This window comes from Canis lupus, chromosome 18, assembly GCF_003254725.2.
Source record: "Canis lupus dingo isolate Sandy chromosome 18, ASM325472v2, whole genome shotgun sequence".
Classification (NCBI taxonomy): Eukaryota; Metazoa; Chordata; class Mammalia; order Carnivora; family Canidae; genus Canis; species Canis lupus.
Genome location: NC_064260.1, coordinates 13,579,203 through 13,603,067, shown reverse-complemented (window position 1 = coordinate 13,603,067; position 23,865 = coordinate 13,579,203). Strand labels below are relative to the sequence as shown.

Below are 23,865 nucleotides of genomic sequence, written 5' to 3'. Positions count from 1 at the left end.
CGTATGACTTGCTCTCAGAGGGCATTTGCAGATTTGGTAAGAACACTTTCTGTAATTTTACCCAAATCATTAAACATCATTTTCCAACTGGCTGTTTGTATTAATGCTTTGCAAGAGGATTTGTATCTGCACAGTATGTATTCATTATGTGTAGGAAACATGCGGCTGTTTCCTTACAGATTGAAAAATGTAAAGTGATGGCCTCCAAGAAAAAGCCCCTATGGCTTGAGTTTAAATGTGCTGACCCTACAGCCCTATCGAATGAAACGATTGGGATCATCTTTAAACACGGGGATGATCTGCGCCAAGACATGCTGATTTTACAGGTACGCTACCCTTAAGGAATTTTTTTGTTAACCTGATAGATGAATTCCGTATTAGATCTAAAAAAAATGCCTTCTACTGATTCTATTCCCATCCCCCCATTCTGTCCACATACAATGATTAAAGATCCAGAGAGTTTTCACTGGGGGAGCTTGGCTGTGGACCATTAGGTGTGCAAGCTAGTGAGCATCCCAGTTCTGTCCATCCATGAGAAGATGCACACCCAACCTTCCCATATAGCTAGATGTCTCCCTCATCTAACCCCTCTAGTCACCCCATTCCTAGGATGGTAACATAAAATATAGACATATTTGGCCCCCTAGCATTCACTTTATTCATATAAATAGACATATCTGTGCTCTCCTTAGCTACTTCCCTTTGGTATATATCCACATGCACAACAGGCAGGTGATTGCAGAAATCATGCAGTTCAATAGCAAGAGTGAATGGCTTCCTAGAACAGAGGGTGGATGGTAATCAATGTTAATCGCTTTCCAGATTTTCTAACATTTCTGGCTTTGCAAACCAGTAAAGTAATAGTCTCCATATTCTAGCTCACCAATAGAGAAGTAAGATAATTCCTTTTTTTTTTTTTTTTTTAGTAAGATAATTTCTAATCTTTAGTGTGGTTTACTTAAAATAGGCAAATCTCGTTGATTTAAATGTGGCTTATTTAAAAACTGGTCATGTTTTCAATTCTGTTTCTGTTTGTACTTATTTCTTTTTTTAATATTTTATTTATTTATTCATGAGAGACACAGAGAGAGAGAGAGAGAGGCAGAGGGAGAAGCAGGCTCCATGCAGGGAGCCCGATGCGGGAATCGATCCCGGGTCTCCAGGATCATGCCCTGTGTCGAAGGCGGCGCTAAACCGCTAAGCCACCCGGGCTGCCCTGTTTGTACTTATTTCTGATATGGAAATAATACCTTTTGCTCTCTCTTCAAGAATACTATGCATATTGTCCCAGAAGTATTAAAAAGAAAGAAAAAGAAATCCTTCAAACCTTTTAAAGGTTTGTTGCATTTCCAATAAACCTATAGAATCCTTTGAATTATTCGAAGACAAGAGCTTCAAAAACGCAAAGCATCACTGTGTCGTTCCTCTCATTTTGAGGGGAAGTTTGCACTCGCCTTTTATGTACTTACTTGTTTCGAGGCTGACACATGCTGCTTGGCAGGTGAGGGCAAGTTACATAAGCTCATGAAGCCTTAGTCTAACCACATGCAAAATGGGAATAATCATACTCAGGTTATAGGGTAAACACAAAGGATTGACATAAGACAGCACTCAGTAAATTAGCTAGCATTCTCTTCTGTGTTAGTGTTGCCTTGGTTTAGCCCAAGAATGTCTTATGGATAAAAACCTGTGAGAATGTTAGAGCAGAACATTTTTTTTGTGTGGTGGTCAAATGTGCATAATTGGAATGGAACATCTAAGTAGCTGAAACATGACTACAGCCTCTCCCCACACTAAATCCATTGATCCTCTTCCCCAGAGCACATCTCAGAGACCAAAATTAAGAGGCTCCCAAAGAAGGGGAACTTTAGGGCACCACACTGATAAAGTACAGGTGTTGCTTAGAAAGTTTGCTTTAACTTACATATTTTGTGTTACCAGATAAGACTGTCAGGTTGTTTTTTAAGGGAGAAGAAAAAATACGTTAAACAAATATATATTTATCGTGGAAACGCCTTTGTGTCTGATGTCTAGATTCTACGAATCATGGAATCCATTTGGGAGACAGAATCTTTGGATCTGTACCTCCTGCCATATGGTTGCATTTCAACTGGAGACAAAATAGGTATGTGGTTCCCTCAGGAGATGAATATCCCCCTCAGCTCGCTTTAAAGGATCATGAGTCCCCCAGTGTAGGCATTTAATAACAGAAAAATTACAAACATACCCAAATAAAAAGGAAGGAAATGTTCCAAGACTGGTGCATGTGACTCTGGATTTAATGTGGATCTGTCGAAAATACACTAATGTGTGATTCCAATCCTGTGACTATACATGGCAATGATTTTAGTAAGAACTCATCCCCTCCCCTTTACTTCTCCACGTCTAAGCTGTAACTTGTTTCACTGCACATTAAACTTCTCTCTCACAAATAACATTTAAAAATAGATGGTAAGATCTGTCACTTATTTTACTATCTTAGAATTCACATTATTGAAGCTATTACCTACTCTACTTTTTTTAAACAAGTTTTAAAGATTTTATTTATTTGACAGAGAGAGTGTGACCGAGAATGAGAGAGAGCACGAGCTGGGGAAGGGCGGAGGGAGAGGGAGAAGCCAACTCCCCGCTGAGCCAGGAGTGTGATGCAGGGCTCCATCCCAGGACCCGGGGATCATGACCTGAGCCAAAGGCAGACACTTAACTGCGCCACCCAGGTGCAGCACCTACTCTACTCTTAGATACTTTTATAGACATTTAACAGTTTTGTTTCAGCGAAACATATTTTTATTCAAGCTTCCGAACCGAGAACTATATAAAACCACTCCCATTTGACCCTGTGATTAAAAAAGAAAAAGGCAGTTTGCCCAGCACATATGCATAAATGCTTTTCCTTATTACCTTTCAAACCCGACCTTTCCTCTTTTCACTCAGGGACACTGAAAGCATGTCCCACAAAAGTTCCACCTCATTCTCCTTTTCTTTCTGTCCCTCCTGAGAAAACCAACTGCACAAACCTGGAAAACAGCCCCCTGGTTGAGGGTTGAGCCTGGGTGGCTCGGTGGTTGAGCATCTGCCTTCAGCTCAGGGCATGACCCTGGGGTCCTGGGATCAGTCCCGCATCGGGCTCCCTGCAGGGAACCTGCTTCTCCCTCTGCCTGTGTCTCTGCCTCTCTTTTTCTGTGTCTCTCATGAGTAAATAAATACAATCTTTAAAAGAAAAAAAAAATACCCCCCTGGTTGAAAAGCCCTCTGCCCTCCAGTCAACAAAGACACACAACCATTCGTCCTCTGGGTCAGGCATCAGGCCCCAATTTACACCAGATTCTGCACACCCTCCCACAGGGATGATTGAGATCGTGAAAGATGCCACAACAATTGCCAAAATTCAGCAAAGCACAGTGGGCAACACAGGTGCATTCAAAGATGAAGTCCTGAATCACTGGCTCAAAGAAAAATGTGCTATTGAAGAAAAGGTGAGCTCCTGCGCTTCCCAGCTCTGAAGGCTCCTGCCAAGCCTGCCATTTATGTAGCAAGAATGGGTTCGTGTCTGCAAAGCATCTACCAGTGTCATGCCTCCTGACGTTGGGCAAAATCCCTTACTGGTGAGGCCGTTGGGGGGGGGGGGTGTGGGGCGTTGCAGGGCCTTCCTGTGTGACACAGCAGATCCGCCTAAAACGGAGGTGCTCTGTCCAGAATGCCGTGAGCATCTGTTTCACCTTTGATTATCAGGCATGCTTTGCATAAAATTTGGTTCCATGAAATAATGTGTTGGCACCTTTTATGATAGTCTGTTTTGGTCATTCAGCAGACAACTTTAGTCACCAGTATGAATCCCTTCCTACCTGGGAAATGCGACACATCCCATAAAGTAATTTCTCATTTACCCACTGCCCTCTAATCTAAACGGTGAATTATGGATGCTGCAAATGTCAGTTCTCCCATCCTTCAGAAGTACATATGCTGCATCCTTCACAAGCTGCGTGGTTGGGCTGTTTGGCTGTCATTTCAAGTTCTGCTGCACAGGATTAGCACTTCTCATTTGCATGGTTAGCAGCCTTTTGGGGAGGGAATATAATTAGCAGCGTTTATTAGTCTGTTATACATGTAGATTTGTGAACCCGTGCATACTTGACGTGGTCACAAGCAAAACATATGTTCACCAATGAAGGAGAAATGGTTATGGGTTCTGTGGAGTTGTCGGCAAGCGATGCATGGAGAGGAAATGAGCCCTTTGATGAACTGTTGCTCTTTGACTCTTGTTTCCTCCTGCTGCTCTTGTGATTCACTGAATCTTCACCTAAAATATAAGGAGAGCAATGAGAAAGTCAGCGCTTAGTAGATATGACATTAAATGAAATCAGGTGCAACCGACTCAGTCTCTGAAAAGAGTTCCCAGAATGGTACCTTTGTGGAAGTCAGCTGTCATAGATTCATGCTGCTTTTTCTGGTTAGAACACAACTAATATCTGGATGCTTTTTAATTAGTTTCAGGCAGCTGTGGAGAGATTTGTTTATTCCTGTGCTGGCTACTGTGTGGCTACCTTCGTCCTGGGAATAGGTGACAGGCACAATGACAATATTATGATCACAGAGACAGGTGAGTTTATTTATTATAATTGTTTTATTGTGGTAAAATACATATAACAAGATTTGCCATTTTAACCAGTTTCAAGTGTGCAAATGGCATTAAACACATTCACATTGCCATGCCACCATGACACTGTCCCCACTGAACTAGTACTGACTCCCCTTCTCCCCCTCCCTGGGCACAGAGTAGTATTTAAACAGAGTTCAAGGTGGGAGCACACATCGAAGTCATTACCGTGCAGCGACATAGATGCTGTGATCACCCCAGAGAGGACCTGAGAGTGAATAATGGAAGAAGATGCCAGAAATGAGACTTCAGAAGGAAAAGCCAGAGAACAGCCTGCAAGCTAGCATAGGGGCACATCCCAGAAGCTGGTGAGGACAGGTGTGATCACTAGTGTCAGATGTTACAGAGAAGTGACAAAAAGAACTCCCAGACGCCCTGAAATGCTCTGCCTTCCTAACCTACCCCTTGTCACGAGTTCACTGACCTCCCTGACAGTGGGAGTGGCAGTTCCAGGAAATGTTTCTCTAAGAAATTTGGACCAATTTAAGAGTGGAGTCTGAAAAAAAAAAAAAAAAAAAAAGCACCATATTGGGGTAAATTGCTGCTCTGTGTGAGAACCAAGAGATGTCACATGCTTATGGACCATGCACATGATACAGGCTATCTAGACAAGAAGAGATGGTGGCCATCCTAGTGGTAATAGTGCCCATGGTAAACATGGACTCAAAGGAGATTCAAAATGGTTTTCTTCTTTTTTAATTTTTTTTAAGGTTTTATTTATTTATTCATGAGACAAACAGAGAAAGAGGCAGAGACACAGGCAGAGGGAGAAGCAGGCTCCCTGTGGGGAGCGCAATGCAGATTCGATCCCAGGACCCCGGGGTTCCCGCCCTGGGCCGAAGGCAGATGCTCAACCACTGAGCCATCCAGGCAACCCCCAAAATGTTTTTTTTCAATGGTGCTCTCAAGTAGCAACTTGCTACTTCAATGGTGCTATTAAACGGTGAATGCCCTTCCCCCAAGCAGAGTGAACCTCCGTCTATTCTGAGTCACATCAAGGGCATAAGAGAGTCCCAGGCATAATGCTGACAGACTAGCCCGAGAGTCTGGACTTCTATTTCTAAGAATAATTCTGAGACGAGCTGAGAATTTTTTTTAATGGCATTTGGCGTCATTTAAAGAACACCAGAAGGATATCAAAAACACACTTGGTTCAAAGAGTGCTTTGTGGTTACTACTACACACACCTGCTAAGCTGAAAAATATCACAAGCTGATAAAACAGGGTAAAAATAGCTCTCTCACCCAAGATAGCTCATTTTCAGGCAACTTAAAAAATATTTCAGGAAATAAACAAACCAGAGTGTTGTTACAAGCGATTGTGCCAGTGTGATGATGTCAGGCATTTTCTTCTCTTAAGGAAATCTATTTCATATTGACTTTGGACACATTCTTGGGAATTACAAAAGTTTCCTGGGCATTAATAAAGAGAGAGTGCCATTTGTGCTAACCCCAGACTTCCTGTTTGTGATGGGAACTTCAGGAAAGAAGACAAGCCTACACTTCCAGAAATTTCAGGTAATTGGCCTCCTTTTAGTCGCCTCTGAGAACACCGACCAGATGGTGCCCACCAGGCACAGCAGCCCTCCTGCCTCCCTCCGCGAGCGCCTTTCTGTCTCGCCCACTCTCTCTGGCTTGACCATGCCTTCCTCTTCCATTTCCTCCACTTCATCCCCAAGTGCAAAATGCCACTTCTCAGTAACCTCCCACCTAAAAGCAAACAGCAAGTGAAAGCATTCCATCCGTAACCAGTGGGACTGGCAAATAGGGAAGGCCAGGCTGGCCCCTGTACCGAAGAGGGTCTCTAAGGAGGAAGGCCCAGCAAGCAGGTGCAGCCTCTGAATGTGCATTTCCCTATTCAAGCCAGGGCCTCAGAAAAGCCAAAATTTTTACCTGTATTTTTCAGGATTCTCAAACAATTGTGAGCTGCTCTTAATTTTTGCTACAGGTGTGTATTTATCAAATTACTGACAGGGCATTCCAGCTGCATCACTCCCTGTACGCGTCTCACTCGTGTCAAGGACAGTCTCTCCTCTCATTTGAAATCCCATCAGCTTGTCTACAGGTGGTACAAACAGCTCTGGCATGTTCTGCTGACCAGTGTACACAAGCTTTGACATGGGTCAACCCATCTCCCGGGGAATGTTCACACCCTCCTTTCTTTTTTTCATTCCTTCCTGGTCTCCATCCACTTTTGACTATCAAATATTTCAAATACCCACTTGCAAATTTAATAACTGTGAATGAATAGAACTCTAAATGACTACTAATTGCTACATAAAATACTGGCACGATACCCCATACAAACAGATCAGTAGAGGAAGAGTGATTATCTGCACGTGTGCCTCAGGTCCCCTTTAAAGAGCCCTCCGTCCCCTCCCCTCAGCCTTAAGGCCTCTTCAACACAGATCAGTTTGCAGTTGGCATTTCAGGAACAAATCTTCTTCCAGAGTCTCCTCTTGAGTCCCCCGTTATCCTTGGGAGGTGGCCTGGACCTTGAAACTCAGTGGAACAAGAACCAGGATACGTCTTGTTTTGAAACCTGTCTGTTCTTGTTTGTTCTCCTGGCCGATTTCGATTTGATTACAGGACGCACCCTCCCACAGTTCCAGGAGTGTTTTCAGAGAAACTGAGATCTCTGGTGCCAGATGGTCTTAGGATTTTTGGGGGGAGTGTTTCTGTGTAAACTCAACTGGGTTTCAGACTATTTCCAGGGATTTGACACATTTCAGTCCTGTTTTTCTTTAAAGTTAAAAATTGTGTATCTTGACAACTTCCTGGAAGAGGAAAACGGTTAAAAAAAAAAAAAAAAACCCAACCCTGGAAGAATGTTGCCATTTAAAGAAGAGGGGGACACTCAGTTCTCCCAGAGGAGGGGGTTCATCTGAGTAGCTGCAAGCCCAGCTGCGAGCATGCCATTTGGAGGCAGGCGCCTGGGAACCTGCCCTCCCTGCCAGGCCCCCCTTGCCTCTGGGCATGTGTTCTTTTTCTTTTTGTCGGTGGTTTTCCCCAGAACGCCTGCCCCCATCTCTTCTATTCGCATGGACCCCACAGTGCCCAAGCCACCCCTAAAATCCTAGCAGCACTCCCCCTTTAATCTTCTCTATCATTTACTTCAAAATATGCTTTAATGAGAAACAACTTGGGATGTGGGAGGCCACAGAGAGGTTCCATCCAAAGCATCAAACCTTTGCAGGGAGCCTTTGCACTGTTCTCTCGGGCCGGGACCATTTCTCTGTCCTCGGCGACCAAAGCTGCTTTTCCAAGCCACGTAAAGCCCCCTCACTTAAGTGACCTCTAGGCAGGTGTGCACCACACACACACACACACACACACACACACCTTTGTAGATTCACTGGCCTTGCTTGTCTGTGTTTCAGAGCACTAATACTCTTTAAGCACCGGTGAATACATGTCCTTGGAGCCTCACACACAGATCCAGAGCAGTACTGTGGGTGAAGGCTGGGCTTTGGAGCAGAATCCTGGCCTGCTACTTAGAATCTCTGCAGGTGATACAAAGGATTCATGCATTCAGAACTTTGGGTCCCTCTTCTATAAAGTGACCTGGGGAAGACCTACTTCATGTGCCATCTTTAGGGATTATCTGAATGGAAGAGGTGGGATGCTCATCTCAGTACCTGGACCTCAGCCGAAATTCAATACACAGAAGCCTCCAGCATTATACACACAGCAACAGGCCTTCTTACTTTGACAACGTTTAAGTTGAGAAGCCCTCTTAGAAATGAGGCCTCAAGCAAGAGGGCAATATACAGAACACAAAAAAAGTAGCTTTGTTCTGGTGAAAGAGCAAGGAGAGAGCCCAAGCTCTGCTGCCTGTCCCCCCTCAAGCCCCCTCTTGTCTGCCCCCCACCCCCATACTTTGCCCCACGTTCCCCACTCACAACAGGAAAAAAGCTGCCCCCCACACACACACGTATACAATTATACATACGTAGACTTTCTAAAGTTTCCAGCTTAACAAAAATGAGCAGCAGGTTTTTCATTATTTGACTCAGACCTTGTAACAATTTTTTTTTCTTTTTTAACATACTACTAAGCCTTCCAGAAGCTTTTCTGTTTCTTAGTTTTATGTTCCCCTTTTGAGATGAGGTCCTTCAAGCTCTGAGAGTACATCCCTAAACTCTCTAAATAGCACCGCAGGATCTTGTATAATAAAGCTGCCATTTTTAGGCAGGCTAGGAGATGGTGTAATATATTTACATTTTGAATCAAAGGTGTCCTCGTTTCCAGCGAACTGCTAATTTTGAATGGTAAGGTTAATTCATGCACGCAGCACATTTGAATAACCTGTTAGGGAGGGTGGAGAAAAGCTGACCCACTTTTTTGTTAAGCATGAGGGAAGCCTTCTCTACAAAGACGAAAAAACACACCTAGCTTGGGCCAGAGGCTAGAAGGCCAAACACTGAAAGAGGAAGGCCCTGCTTTATCCCCCCTTTTCCTTTTTTTCCAAAAGATTTAGTTGAGCCCAGGACCATATTGATAATAGACTTCAGAAGCAAGCTGTAATCAGACAAAAGGGCACAAAACCAAGGCATACTCACTATTTGAACCCAAGAACATCTATTAGCCTTTGGAGCAGCATCCTGTTACACCAGGTGCCAAACAGAAACATTTCGATGATAACAAGGTTGATAAATTCTCCTTTGAAAAATCTCTTCCTTCCCAAAGAGTGAAAAGACAAAACCGCGTTTTACCCACTGACTATTTTAGACTCACTGTGCTTTAAATTTCACTGAATGACTTGAGAACGCAGATGACATGCACATACATTTATATCATTAGCAAATGAAATCTGGCTTCCTCCTCTTTTCATAGAAGAACCTGCGGATGGGATTCCTAATTTTAAAAGTAATAAATTTTTTTAAAGCCAGTAAGATATTAAAAATATCAGGAAGATATTAAAAACCCATTATCCCACCTTCCAAAAAAGAACACTGTCAACCTTTTAGTGTTTTTCCTTCATTCTATTATTTGGCCTTTTAGAAGGTTGTAAATTAATCAGGATTTGCTTAAAAACTGAACTTAAGCGACAGACACAGTGTTCCTCTCTCTAAACTGCTCACCTCACTTTGGATAAAATCTAAACCTCTAAGCTTGCCCTGCAAGGCTCTGGTCGAGGAGCTCCTGTCCTCTCCAGCCAGACCCCGTGGTACTCTCCCCACATTCTCTCACTCGGCCAAGGTCACGGTGGCCCTTTCCCTGGAACACCCTTCAGGTCTCAGCTTCAGGACATTCCCCAGAGCCATCTCCTCCACGAGGAGTTGTGCTTTGCCCCGCCCCTGCACGGTGCCCTCACAGAACCTGTGGCAGGTATCATGGTGTGTGTAAGCCTGTGCAGCAGGGTCACATCTGACCTGAATCCCTCCTGTGGGGCCTGAGACATAGCAAGCGCTCTGCAGGTATTTGCTGTGCGGAGGAGAAAAGGGTGGAGCTGCTGAGTAAGAGCAGGTAACCCATGGGGCTTCTTCCTTCTCCAGCATGCATCATATCCTGTGAGCTTATGAAATAGCAACTTAGGAGCAGATTGACAGACTACAACCACACCGATGTTCGTAAGCCTTCGAGATGCAGGTCACAGATCCACACATCAGAAGAGGAGATAATCCTAATTATGAAATCTAATGTTTTATTAATTCCTACAAATGTGTAAGCGCCCTATGGTGCCCATTCACATTTTTGTGGCAATTCCCTTACTGATGTAAATATTACCTATCCACCCCCCCATGGGGTCCATAGGTCACGCCAAGACAACAGGACACACAGTCTATACCTATAGCATACTCTCAATGTGTAGTTTCCAAGGAGTGTGAACAAAGTGGCCTACTATAAACAAGCATTCTGAAGATGTTCTTTGCATCCAGTAGGCACTAAGCATATGTATGTTAGATAAAGCTGAAGAAACCAGGGGAGCTAGATGACACCCGCAGGGGCCACATCTATGCAAAGCAGGCAGCTCGAGGAGCATACTTAAAAGGCATTTGCCCCTAGATGTCACTCTTAAGAAGCGTTTAATAGGAGAGAAGTCTGGAACCTAGTCCTTGTGTTAATCTTGGGTGGCAGCTTCCTCAGGCCCTGCCTGGTGCCCACCACTGGTGGCCGTGTCCCCACAGCAGGGCATATACCCAGGCCCCTTGCCCTACAGGCTCAGCCCTGTGCCGAGTCTCCATGCTGAGTCCTGCCTTGGGTTGTTCAGAACCACCTCTGCAGTCATCTTGCTCTCATCTTGTATCCTAGGTTCTTCTAACCACTTCTGCCTCAGTTTCTACAGCACAGCCCTGCTTGTTAAACCTGCTCTAGGACTGGGGTCCTGCCCCTTCCTGCCATTTGCCTTGTTGGTAACTCAAGTACTCTCCTAGCCTCCAGCCACAGGGACCACCAGGACCACAGGGACCTTGCCATCTGACACTTCTAAGGACTCTGGCCCCCTCCCGGGCATTCCCCATTCCTGTCCTCTGGCTGCGCTTCCTCATGCGGAAACCCTGCATCTGTCTACACTGAGAGCTGTCTATACTTATAATCTGCCAGGCTCGGCTTTCTGGGCCTCCTGCTCCATCCTGTTGTAGTCACCAGGCCCAGGAGTTCAACATACACTTATTAACTATCTGATACGTTTCAGGCACTGTGCCAGGCCCCAAGAAAGCTCAGGTACTGCTTTGGCAAGGCAAGATGTCTTTACAGTTTAACCCCCTTCCCATAAGATTGCTCTCTAATCCATCCTTTTATTTTTTTTTAACAAATTTTTTAAGGATTTTATTTATTTCAGACAGAGAGAGGAAAGAGCAGCGAGAGAGAAAGCGCATGAGTGGGTTGGAAGGGCAGAGGGAAAAGCAGGCTTCCTGGTAAGTAGGGAGCCTGACACAGAGCTTGATCCCAGGACCCTAGTAGGATCATGACCTGAGCCAAAGGCAGAGGCTTAACCCATTAAGCTACCCAGGCGCCCCAATCCATCCTCATTTTAAAGCAATCGCTCTTGCCAAAATTGAATTTGACTTATGCATGTCCAGCATTGATTCATCATGTGTTTGCAGACTACTTAGAGTGTGCCAGACTCTGTGCTGGGCGTAGGTGACTAGGAGCAGAAGCACAGCCCCAGCACACAGCGGAAGACACACACACACACACACACACACACACACAGAGCTTTGTTCTAAGGATTTCAAAAGTGGTTTGCAGAGGGAGCAATTAATCCTGCCCTGGGGGATAGAAAGGGGTGTGAATGAATGGGGTTTTATCCGACCTTGATGGATAAGATCAGTTCCATTTTGCTAGGCAGATACAGGGAGCGAAGGAACATCCAGGCAGAAAGAATAACCTTAGCCAGGGCATGAAGTCAGTATTAGTATCAGTATTTAGGAACAAAAAGTACAGTTGTCGGGTATGGATGGAACACAGTTATAGATGGGAATGTGTGGTGAAATTTGGATCAAGGAAGGAAATTTGCATCCAATTTCAAGCAGTGCAAGAGCTGCATGGAGGGAGGGGGTGCAGAAAGCAAAGCAAAGAAGTCGATTGGAGCTCAACTGATGAACCATAAATTACTGTAATGGAGGCCTATAATAGCTCAACAGGGAGATGACAAATTTATCTGTCGAAAAGCCCATAATACACTGAGTTGAGAAAGGATTCCCTCCTGGGATCTGCACCCCGGACCACTAACAAGGTCAAGCTCAGCCTCCTTTCTCCAGGCCTGGAGATGCTCAGTACTCCATTAGAAACTAGCCTCAGAGAAGGGTCCAGAATCAGCCACTGGTAGGTGTTGGAATCCACTGGTGTGGAATCTGACCCAGAAGCAGCCTTGAAAGATGACCTTGAGTTGGGCTGCTGCGTTAATCGGCCAGCACGCAGGGTCATTCAGTGCCTAAGATATTGGACCCCTGTGACTTTTAAGCCTTTGTCAGGAATAACCTTCCAACTGGCATCTTCTCTCAATGTTTAGTTTCTTTTAGAGAATTGTTTTGTCTACCCAAAGAGTATTGCTGAGGGTGTTTTTCACCATGTTACAAAAAGCATCCTCTTTATAGAGATCCTCATGCGAAATCTCTATCAGTTTGTAGTTTCTAGAAAGGCTGTATTTCTCCTAAACAAATAGTAGCTTAAAATCTTCTGAGCATTGGATGAAGTAACGGGTTTGATTTTCCTTTTGGCTAGAGATATATTTGAAGATCACCCATAGCAGGTATATAGCATTTGTGATGTATAGCGTTTGAACTGGTCTCTGTCTGAAACCCACCGTGATCATTTCCTTTGTCCTTCCTTTCTTTTTTTCTACCCATTTCAAAGTAATGTTATTTTGACCTCTATGTATCCAGATAATCCACCTTCAATCCTTTTTGGAACAGGCTAGAATGAACACACATACACACACACACACACACACACCCCTACATACAGTCCATTTAGACTAACTAATGCAGGGCAGTGTAATTGTAACCTGTAGGTTTCTAATGAGCTTGTAAGTATTCGAGAACATGACAGTAGAGCCCTGCCCCTGGTAGACAGAGCTAGCCTGAGAATCATTTCTAAGAGGTCCTTAGAGATAAGATTCCTAATTCAAACTCAACAAATGTACAGCCAAGTGTCAGATACACTCTTCTTTCAGATTTACGAGAAAGTGCTTCCTCCTGCATTATTAGGTCGGCTAATCAGTGTCTCCCCATTTTGCCAAAACAACTTCTAAAGGCATTGCCTGGCCAATTCATTGGTCTTTTTTTTATATACAAAACAAAATAAACTCCTCTTTGACAGAAATACTATTTCTCTCCACGATCGCCTTCCTCTAGCAGACAGAGGCAGCCTTACTATTTAGGAAAAGTCAGTGGGTGAGGACCTTGCCTTTCATTGATGAATCTTTGTGAGTTTTTTTCTCTCCTCTCTCTCCTCTCAGCCCTGAAGTTCCTGTTTTGTAGTCCTGGGGTTACTTCCTCATTTTTGTCGATTTGTGCAGTAATATTTCACTTCCACTTTGGTTCTAGATGAGAATGGAGGAGTTTAAGAAAAAGTAGGCCTATGCCATCTGACCTTGGACGGTCTAAAGCAGCCAGAGCTCATTGGTGGTGAAGAAATTAGTAGACTGTATATAAAAAGTATTCAGTTTAGGTGAACCACATTGGGCCCAGTTAACAAACCAACTAGAAGTTTTGACTCTGAAATGGTAATGAATTCTTTTGTTCCCAAGACCTTTGGGAGTGGTAGCTTTGTAAAAACAATCCTTTCCTTCCATACTAGATGCTATAATTAAGGCATTTGAACCAACTGTGGAATTAAGAGCTGATGCGCCGTGTAGGCTCAATCTACCTATTAACTACCCATGGAGAGTGTTTGGGCTAACCTGAACAGTTTGTCAGCGTTCCCCTCATTCACTCTCGTTGACAAGTACATCACACCAACTTCCTGAGGTCAGAGTCTTCCTTTATCCCTTCTGCTCCACTCAGTATTAGACCGCCTTCCCCGGGCAGCTGAGAAGGACGGACTGAGGATTTGGGGAGGGCAGTGCCAGGCAGCCCTGGCAGAAAGGAAAAATCCACTGCTCCAGCAAGACACTTCTGTGTTCTGTGCTTCCCCCTGAGCTCCCCAGACCACATCCTCAGTCCCCTAAACCACAGGCCTCCGGCCCAAGGCAGCGGAGCCAGGGTGCTCTCACACACCCAGGGGCTGAGTGGGAAGGGCAGAAATGAAACTTCTGGGGCTTGGGGAGCGGCGCCAGCGCCCAGCTGTGCCCCTCCAGCAGGAGAAACACCTGCAGATGCAGCCCGGCACTACACACCCCCAACTCCCTACCCACCTCCACGTCGAGAAGTGCGTGCTCAATAATGCAACCTCTCCTACGACCACTGCTAATTGCCCTTCACTTATACACCACTTATACACACTCAATCTCACCACAACCATACGAAGCGGGTAGTGCTACTCCTCATCTTCTACAGATGAGGAAACTGAGCCCCAGAGAGGTTAAGTGATTTCTCCAATGACAAGCAACCTGTCCATAATAAAGCCAAGATTTGAATCCAGGCAGCGAAGTGTGACTCCGCCCTTCTAACCACTGTTAAGCCAAAGAGAATTCAGTGTCTACACGTTGTGTCTGTCTGACCAGCGTGGGGCATGCAATTTGGGGATGACATTTCTTTCTCACAGACAGGACCCTTCGCACACAGTGAAAATCAAAACTGAATAAATTCAAGCCAGGGGAAATGCCTTATGTGGATGAGAGGGCAATCAAGAGAGACACAGGATGGTTCTTTTCCTTGAACACGTCTCTGTGTTACAGTGACCAGTGAATCCGTGGGTTGCCGTTTAACAACTATTCACTGAGCACCCATTGATTGCTGTTAGAATACCTTGGCCCCGGATTGATTTTCCTTCTCAAAAATTTTCTATTAAAGAGTCTGACTACACAGTGAGCTCAGACAGCAAGGGGTGTGCCTGGAGCCCCCAGTGTACAGAGGATCGAAAATAATTAAAAATCAGCATGTACTCTAATTCAAAATCAAAAGGCATCCCCATCTATACCCTTGTGAAAACTGTGCAAGCTGACAAATTAATGAGCCAGTTGCCCCGGGTGGAGTCTGCCCTTCGCCTGTGTAATTACCAAGAAATGAGAGCAAGTTTGCTGGGTCCTCTGGATGAGCAAAAGGTAATGATTTCTGGCCAAAAGTGGAGTCACTAAGGATGCAAGAGACTAATGCACTAGGGCTGAGGCAGGAATATCCCAGGCTTTTGGGTCTGGGAGTCTCCAGCTCCATGGCAAGTAGGCAGAGAGGAGATATAGAGGGATCTGCCGTCCAGGCAGGAAAGGAGACAACTAACGTATTGAACACTCACTATGTGCTAGGCATCTTATATATGTTGTCTCCCTTAATGCCAGAATAGTCCATGGGTTTTTCTACCTGGAGAGGGCGATGCATACACTGTCCTGCTTTGATGTACACAGGATGATACAGGCATGACCACCATTACCATTGCGCTTTTCCTGCCACATGCAAGTGACACAGACAAGATCATCCAAAAGCAAAAAGAAAAGTCACTATCTTAATATTCTGGCCTGTAACCTTATAGTCTTTTTCTACATAAATGTTTTGTGTTCATTTACCAACATGGGCTTATGCCACATGTGTTATGTCTGCTTTTTTAACTCAGACACAGTTACATGGTCATTCAATATTCCTATACAATCTCACCTTAGCACTCAGCACACGTTTAGAGGTACTCCCATCAATCCTTTTTATCAACCCCCACTTGTAGGATGGATGTCTAGGTTACCTTCAAGTTCCTTCATTTTTAAATGATGTTCTAATGAATATTCATGTAGATCGAGCGCTGCAAAAATGATCCCATTTTTTTAAAGGTAAATTTTAAGCATGGAAACAATAAACTTTTTGAAGTCCAGTTTATTGAGGCATAATTCACCTACAGCAGAACGGGGCCTTTTTGTATGTATACTTCTTCAAATTTTGACGAATGGCACGGGTCATGTAACTGCCACCTCAACAAAATTCTATAACATTTATTAGTAATTTAAAGCTTTTGATGCATGTTATCAAATTGTCTGCTAGGAAAATTATACCTATTCCCACCTTCTGCCAGCCTGTGAAGGGTGAGCTTTGGATATTATTCTTTTTTTAAAATTTTTAATTTTCCAATTTGGTAGGTGAATGTTTCCATCTCATTTCGTTACATTTATTTGATTACTTGTGAGGTTGAGTATTTTTTCATGTTTATTCTCTGTTTTTATGTCTTATAGTGTGAATTCTCATTTATATCCCTGGCTTATACATCTAGCCAACTATTTATCTACTCTTTCTTATTGATTTGTAAGAGCTATTGGAGGCCGGTAATAAAGAAGTGACTTGTGTTGTAAATATGTTTTCTATTGTCATTCATCTCTTCTATCATTGTGTATAGCTTTTTTTCTTCAATAACATTTCCATAATCTCTCCCACCTTTACCTTATAGATCACACCTCAGAAAGCCATCTTCATAAAGGCTTTTCCCTTTAGGGAATAATACCCTCTAGGATTATTTAAATGTTTGCCCTTTTTACGTTTGATCTTTAATGCATCGGGAATTTTATTTTTGGCATACCACACAGAGTAAGCTTATTTGTCCCCCAAATGATGAGCCAGTTACACCAGTCGCATTTATCCAATAATAGATCTTTTCCTCACTAATTGGAGAAGTCACCTTTGTTACGCATTACACATACCACGTATTCAGATCCGTGTGCTGAACTTTCCATTCTCATCTACAAAATGTCTTATCTTTTTTTGGAAAAGAACAGGTGCTATTCCCAGAGTTTTAAATATTGTAGTTTTAGAATATGTTTTAGTATCTAGCCTGCCAAGCACTGTTCTTCATTAGTGTACTTGTTCAAAATGTTCTCTTAAGCCCTAAGGATTCCAAACATATCTTGAGTTTAAATATCAAATAGGAATTTTTGTTGAAATTTCATTATAGATTAACTTCAGAAGAATTTGTATCTTTTTTTAATATTTTATTTATTTATTCATAGAGACAGAGAGAGAGAGGCAGAGACATAGGCAGAGGGAGAAGCAGGCTCCATGCACAGAGCCTGACATGGGACTTGATCCAGGGTCTCTAGGATCACACCCCGGGCTGCAGGCGGCGCTAAACCCCTGCGCCACAGGGGCTACCCAAATTTGCATCTTTATAATAAGCAATCTTATCTCCAAGGATCATGCTACATCACTTCACATATTCAAGGACTTTAATTTCTCAGTAAATTTTTAGACTTTAAAAAAAATGGGTTCTGCATGCTTTGTGTATGTATTTATCCCAGGAATCATGGGGGGTTTTGTTGCCATTACTCACAGCATCTGTCTTTTCATTATGCTTCTAACTGATGGTTCCTATTTATAGCATCCTATGTATTAATTTTATAAAAAGCTAGTTTAATAAAAACTGGTTACTATAGTTTTTTTCCTTTTTTCCACTCAGTGTTCCCAGGAGTCAGTGAAATTATTTGTAAATACTAACGATTTTATCTTTTACATTTTAGTTACATATTAAGTTACATGTTAACTTTTTTAAAAAAATCAGAAGTGGAGGCAACTGGCTGCCTCAGTCAGTAGAGCATTCAACTCTTGATCTCAGGGTTGTGAGTTCAAGCTCCATGTTGGGTATAGAGATTACTTAAAAATAAAACCTTAAAAAAATCAGAAGTGGATTTTAATACAGTGCCTTTTTTTTGTTTTCATTTTTTGTTTTTCTTTTTTTGTTTATTTTTCTTTTTTATCTATTTATTTATTTATTTTGTTTAATACAGTACCTTTTGATGATCTAGCAGTTTTAGAATAAACTCTCCTTGGCGATAGTATATTATTCTTTTAATATTTTACTCCATATTTTATTTGAAATATTTATATCTGTAATCATTAACTTCAGTTTTCTCTTAACACACTATCTTTGCCAAGCTACAATATTAAGATTGAGTTGTTCTCAATGCTGTGAAATTGAGAACCTTGCAATTTCTTCTATACTTTGGGATCATTGGCACAAACATGCCCTGCTTAACAAGTAGACTTAACTCACCTGTATCACCTCTCTAAGGCTTTTGGAAGAGGCACGAGCCAAAGCATTTAAAACCCTCTCTCTCACTAAGTATTTAGAATTTGTATGAAAATCACCAGGTTTATTCAAACAGTTTTGAGCATCAACGAAATGCTAATACATCTGTTTTTCTTAGAATCGGACAAATTGTAAAATAGAGATGAAAACAAAATCTCAAACCCCACATTCCCATCGTTTCCCTGGATTCCATTAGCCCTTGGCAAACACATGCTTAAACAAAGTTCATTGCTTCCAGTATGGTGTTCAAAAACGAACTCACCCTGTTTCAGAGACTACAGAAATTTCCACCCTCAATTTTCTAGGAAAGAAATTGACTAAAAGGTAGAGTAAGAGAAAAGATGAAATATAGTGCACCAAATAAGTTTTCTTGAGCACACCCTGGACATAGGCAACAACACTAAAGATAGTCTATGTTCTCATCAAGGCTTCCATCTGAGGTGGGGCACCTGCCTAATTGGTGATGGCTTCCATCCATGAGGACAGGATAACACCATCTAAATTCTGGGACAACCCCGTGGTCTTCAGCCTACTTAGTTACGGCAACAACCTTAACAGCCTTTTCCTTTCCTTTGTCCAGGACGTCTGCGTTAAGGCTTACCTCGCCCTTCGCCACCACACAAACCTACTGATCATCCTGTTCTCCATGATGCTGATGACGGGAATGCCCCAGTTAACAAGCAAAGAAGATATCGAATATATTCGGGATGCTCTAACAGTGGGGAAGAACGAAGAGGAAGCTAAGAAGTATTTTCTTGATCAGATCGAGGTTTGCAGGGACAAAGGATGGACTGTGCAGTTTAACTGGTTCCTGCATCTCGTCCTGGGCATCAAACAAGGAGAGAAACATTCTGCCTAGTTCTCCAGGCTAGAATGCAAAAGAAGTCAGGTGTCCTAAAGCTTTAAGTCCGCATGTTTGTCATCAAACTTGGATCTAAAAATGTAACAGGACGTTATGAAGGCTGGCACTTCAGAAAGACAGCCCTGTTCCTAGCTGGACTCTTCACCAGAAAAAAATATTGGCATGTTGGATTGTTTGCTTAAGGAATGTTCGGTTTTAGAATCATGTGCAGGTTTGTTATTTTGTTTTTTTTTTTTTCCTCTCATTTGTCTCAGGTGATGTTGGAGAACATTCTAAGTCTAAACAAACTAATTACTTCCTCATCTTGCCTGCTTTGATTTGACTATCTTATTATTGAGTGCTTCTTGAGAATAATTAGTGACATCTATTTTCATCTGGGTTTATTCTGAATTTTGGTTGTTCTCATGCTCCTCAAGCTCTTGAGAGGAAAAGATGTAACCTCTCAGTTCCCTGAAGGACACTTGCAAACATCCCCCCCGCCCCCCAGCATCCGTAGATGTCAGTGATTTGCTAAAAGCAAAGGAAGGCAAGCTTGTCTTTTCAGTGTCTTTGTAATTAGGTTCTTTTAGAGTGTCCAACCGAGATGCCCGCACACATACTGGAAAATCCAAACCTTTGTGCCCTGGCCCTTCTCTGCTGGTCTGGCTGCGGGGTCATGAAGAAGAGTAACAGAGATGAGACCATTCGTCTCAACTCTGCCCAAGAGTAAACTGTCAAATACAGTTACTCGAGCCTTCACTAGCAATGGAATCAGGAAGATACTAAAGGGACTCGGTTTTTTACCTTTTTTATCTTCCTCCCAGCCTCCCTTCTTCCTTTACTGCTACCCTCTCACAACTTTTTACACAAGTTGTGAAATCCTTGAGGGTCAAACACATCTACCCTAGAATTCAAAAATCGGAAAGCCATCTCTCCTCTAGGGTTACTGGAACTTTAGGTACTAATCTGTAAAAATGTTTGGTGGAATCTTTTTATTTTTAACTATTAAAGAGGACATTCTAGGAAATAGGGATTCGTTTCCAAATGCCTTAATTTTAAATTTTAGTCTAGGCAGTTTTGTCTTTTTGAATGGAAGAAGGTATTGGATATCTAAACAGTACTTCTAGTTAGGAAGAACACTACTTGCCCTGCCCATCTCTCAGTTTAAAGGACTTTTAAACTCTGATATATTCTTCAGATTTCCTAGTAGAAATTGGAATGTCTTCTTTAAAAACTATTTTTCATCTCCTAAATATTTTTGCTATTTATTGGAAGTGTTGTTTCACCTTTGAGAAAGATCGTTAAATTATTTATAAAATATCTTAAAATTACATATAGTTAACACTTTACCTAGAAATCACTCTGTTAACAGTGTCGATGTTTAAACCCAATCAGATATAAATATTTAATTTAAACTTTTTCTAAATAGATACCTGTTTGACTTCAGTGTAGCCCAAATCTTTCTTTTTGTATATGCAAAAGCTCTTTGAAGGTATTGGTAACACTGCTTCCACACCCGCTGAGCCTTTCCCCTGGCTCCTCAGGGGTCTAGAAAGAACTCTTCCTTGACAACTTGTCCTTTTAAAATCACACTCTATCCCCACTGTATAGGGGACCATGCCCTGTAATGAAATGTTTAATCCTCTGTATTAATGGAAGGGAGATGTTTTATGGCATTTTTACAACAACTATTCCCTACCATTCTTTTGAAGATGAATAGGAAGAATGACACTTTCTAATTCAGAAGAAGATGTATTCATTATTCTTATAAAGAACAGCCAAGCTTGGCCTTGCAAATTCTGCTTTTTATTTGAATTGCTGAAATCGTCTTGATAGAAGAATTACAGAGGAATGTATTTATATTTAGTTTATTGGCACATGGGCATACCTATTTTCTCTTCAAATGAACAGGTTCTTTCAATACACTGATACACAGTACATTGGGCCTGGTTCTCCCACATTTCACTGAAAGTAGAACTTTAACTCTTTAGACTTGCAGATAAAAATTACCTAGGTGTGTTTCCTTCCTTCATTATTCCCAGTGAATCACATGAACCACAACTTTTAGATCTTTGAAAATGTTCTAGAACAAGGGTCATCTCCCCTTGGGAGGAGATTTGGGGGAACCTCCCCACAACTCAGTCTTCACTGCCAGATGAAAACAAAGATTACAAGTCAGATGATTCAGGTCAAAGCAGCTTTTGTGTGTGTTGAGGACTGGCTACGTCATTTGCAGAGCCTACTGCAAAATGAAAATGTGGGGCCTGCCATTCAAAAATTATTAAGAAACTCGAGATGGCAACGGCTGAGCATGAAACCAAGCATGGGACCTTCTGACTATGAGTCACCACACAGGTCACAAGCCCATGAGCTGCACTCTATGTATCTGAATAATGGCTTTGGTGCTTAATTTCACATTTGGACTAGGTCTGTACAAGTTCAGATCAAAATGTTATATCTGTTCTAATTAAAATACCTCATCTCCATGGCTGTACATTAGGACTTAAAACATCGGCCTATTGTTTTTGGACTGGAATCATGGCTGTTTAAGTAGAGCAAAGCAGACGTTTGAGACCTAGCCCCAGATGACAGTACTTGCTCTTGATTTTTTTTAAAGTAACTTTTTACTAAGTATATATTTTACAGGAGCTAAATTTTTTTTTTAGAAAAAAGTTAGATCTAGAGTTTGCAGGATAATTTGGAGGCTGTGAGTCCTCTGTAAATGGAAATTATTTTTTGAAAGGAGCCAAAAACTAATTTAGAAAGTAAGTTTCTAGAATAAATTCTGGTATTTGGTAAACTAGGTTCTATGTACATGGCTATGAAGTAAATGATCAATTATGTTTTACAACACAAAGAAAAATATTGGGGGATTATTAAGGGTTCCGCTGTCTTACTTCTGTTTAACCCAACCTAATAATTCTGGTCAATAAAGTTGGTTCTAGTCTGTGTACTCGTCTGCATATTTCCAAAGACTCATTTTTTTTTAGGACAGATGCTAGAGGCCCTTAAAGCACACTCCTTTGCAAACATACTCCTTCAGAAAGTTGAGATATTCCCTCTTCTGGATGGTCCAGGTCTCCCCACCTGCATTTGCCTTTTAATGAGAAATTGTTCAATGTAAATTCAAAATGAAAGAATTGACCCCTTGTGTCCTCTGTACACATCTCTTAATTTCTGAAAGGTTTTCAGAAATTAATTATCTGAAGGCATTTCAGATATTCCTGAAAGTCAAATTCTTAAAGAAATCCTTATGGAGGGGCACCAGGGTGGCTCAGTTGGTTGAGTGTCTGCCTTTGGCTCAGGTCATGATCCCAGGGTCCTGGGATTGAGCCCCACATGTGGTGGAGGGGGGGCTCCCTGTTTAGCAGGGAGCCTGCTTTTCCTTCTCCCTCAGCCCCTCCCTCCCGCTTATGCTCTCTCTCTCAAATAAATAAATAAAACCTTTAAAAAAAAGGATAAAGAAAGAAATCCCTATGGAGTGTCTGCCATAGACTCTGTGCTGAGTACTGGGGATGAGAATATGGACCAAAAATGACCCAGCTTCAGTCCTTAAAGAGTTTATAGTCTGGTGGCAGTAGCAGACCCTTCATTATGGGTGTCTCTCATGGGTTGAAATGTGTCCCCCAAAAAGATATGTTGACATGCTAACCCCTGCCCCACCCCCATATCTGTGAATGTGATTTTATTTGGAAATAGGTTCTATAGATGTAATACACTAAGGATGAGGTCATGATGGTGGGCCCTGACCCAATGACTGCTATACTTAAGAGAGAATGTAATAGAGGTAGAGATTACAGTGTCTAAAACCACAGGACACCTGGGGCTTCCAGAAGCTGGAAGAGACCAGAAAGGGAAGGAAGGGCCCTTCCCTAAAAGCTTCCAAGGGAACAAGGCCCTGCCAACACCTTGACTTCAGATTTCTAGCCTCCAGAACTATGAGACAATAAATCTCTACTGTTTTGTTATGACAGTCCTAGGAAACTAATAGAGTGTTAACAATCATCAGCTTTGTAGGGGTTTCTTTTTGGGGTGTGGGAGGGGACAGAGTTTATGTAAGTAAACCTGATTGATATTTTCTGCTGCTAACCAGAAAAAGATTTAATTGCATGCAAAATATGTGACAAAGTGCTAATTACCTGATAGATAAAAAAAAAACTATCTATTGTGTCTAGTAACACAATAAGTAAAAAATACCTTATCAGAAAACACTGAATTCACCAAAAAAATACATGTGGCCGATGAGCATAGGACAGCAGACCCCAAATCACTGCTGATTAAACAAACGCAAATTAAGATAAGTTTCCTCTCACCATCAGATTAGCCAAGATCTGTGAAGCCCAGAGTTGGTGATAAATTGAGAGAAAGAACATTCTATTACACTGTTGAAAGCAGAGCAAGTTGATACATTTATGTATGGCATTTCGTCAAATTTCATCAAAATTAAGAAGATATGTCTTCTCTGACCCATCAAGTCCACATCGGAGAATTTATCCTTTAGAAATCACTGGACAAGTGTGCAAAGACTTATAGGCAGGACTGGTTACCAGTAATCTTTGTAATATAGCCCCAAATCAGGAACAGCCTAAAAGTCCCTCAGTAGGGGATTGGTTAATTGAATCACATCCATACAATGGACTACAATGAAGCCCCTGAAAAGATAAGGTATATTGACATCCATGCAGATCTATAACCTATTGAGGAGTGAAACAAGGTGGTCACAGGACAGTATTAGGTACAGTCCTTTTCAAGTAAAAATGTAGGTT

The 23,865-nt window shown here is 42.3% G+C and overlaps 1 protein-coding gene and 1 long non-coding RNA gene across 3 annotated transcripts in view; one reads left to right on the top strand and one right to left on the bottom strand.

Moving 5' to 3' along the window:
- The window catches only part of PIK3CG (phosphatidylinositol-4,5-bisphosphate 3-kinase catalytic subunit gamma), a 34,769-nt gene extending 12,717 nt beyond the window's left edge, over positions 1-22,052 (top strand). For both annotated transcript variants that reach the window (XM_025449401.3, XM_025449402.3), the window contains exons 6-11: positions 180-326; positions 2,035-2,125; positions 3,346-3,476; positions 4,489-4,600; positions 6,017-6,174; positions 18,839-22,052. In XM_025449401.3, the coding sequence (XP_025305186.1) occupies positions 180-326; positions 2,035-2,125; positions 3,346-3,476; positions 4,489-4,600; positions 6,017-6,174; positions 18,839-19,117 (918 nt within the window). In that variant the 3' untranslated portion in view covers positions 19,118-22,052. The remainder of the gene's footprint in view (positions 1-179; positions 327-2,034; positions 2,126-3,345; positions 3,477-4,488; positions 4,601-6,016; positions 6,175-18,838) is intronic.
- Positions 2,262-23,865, bottom strand: part of LOC112661376 (uncharacterized) — a 37,239-nt gene continuing 15,635 nt past the window's right edge. The window contains exon 3 of the long non-coding RNA XR_003137629.3: positions 2,262-4,300. This is a non-coding gene — a long non-coding RNA (uncharacterized LOC112661376). The remainder of the gene's footprint in view (positions 4,301-23,865) is intronic.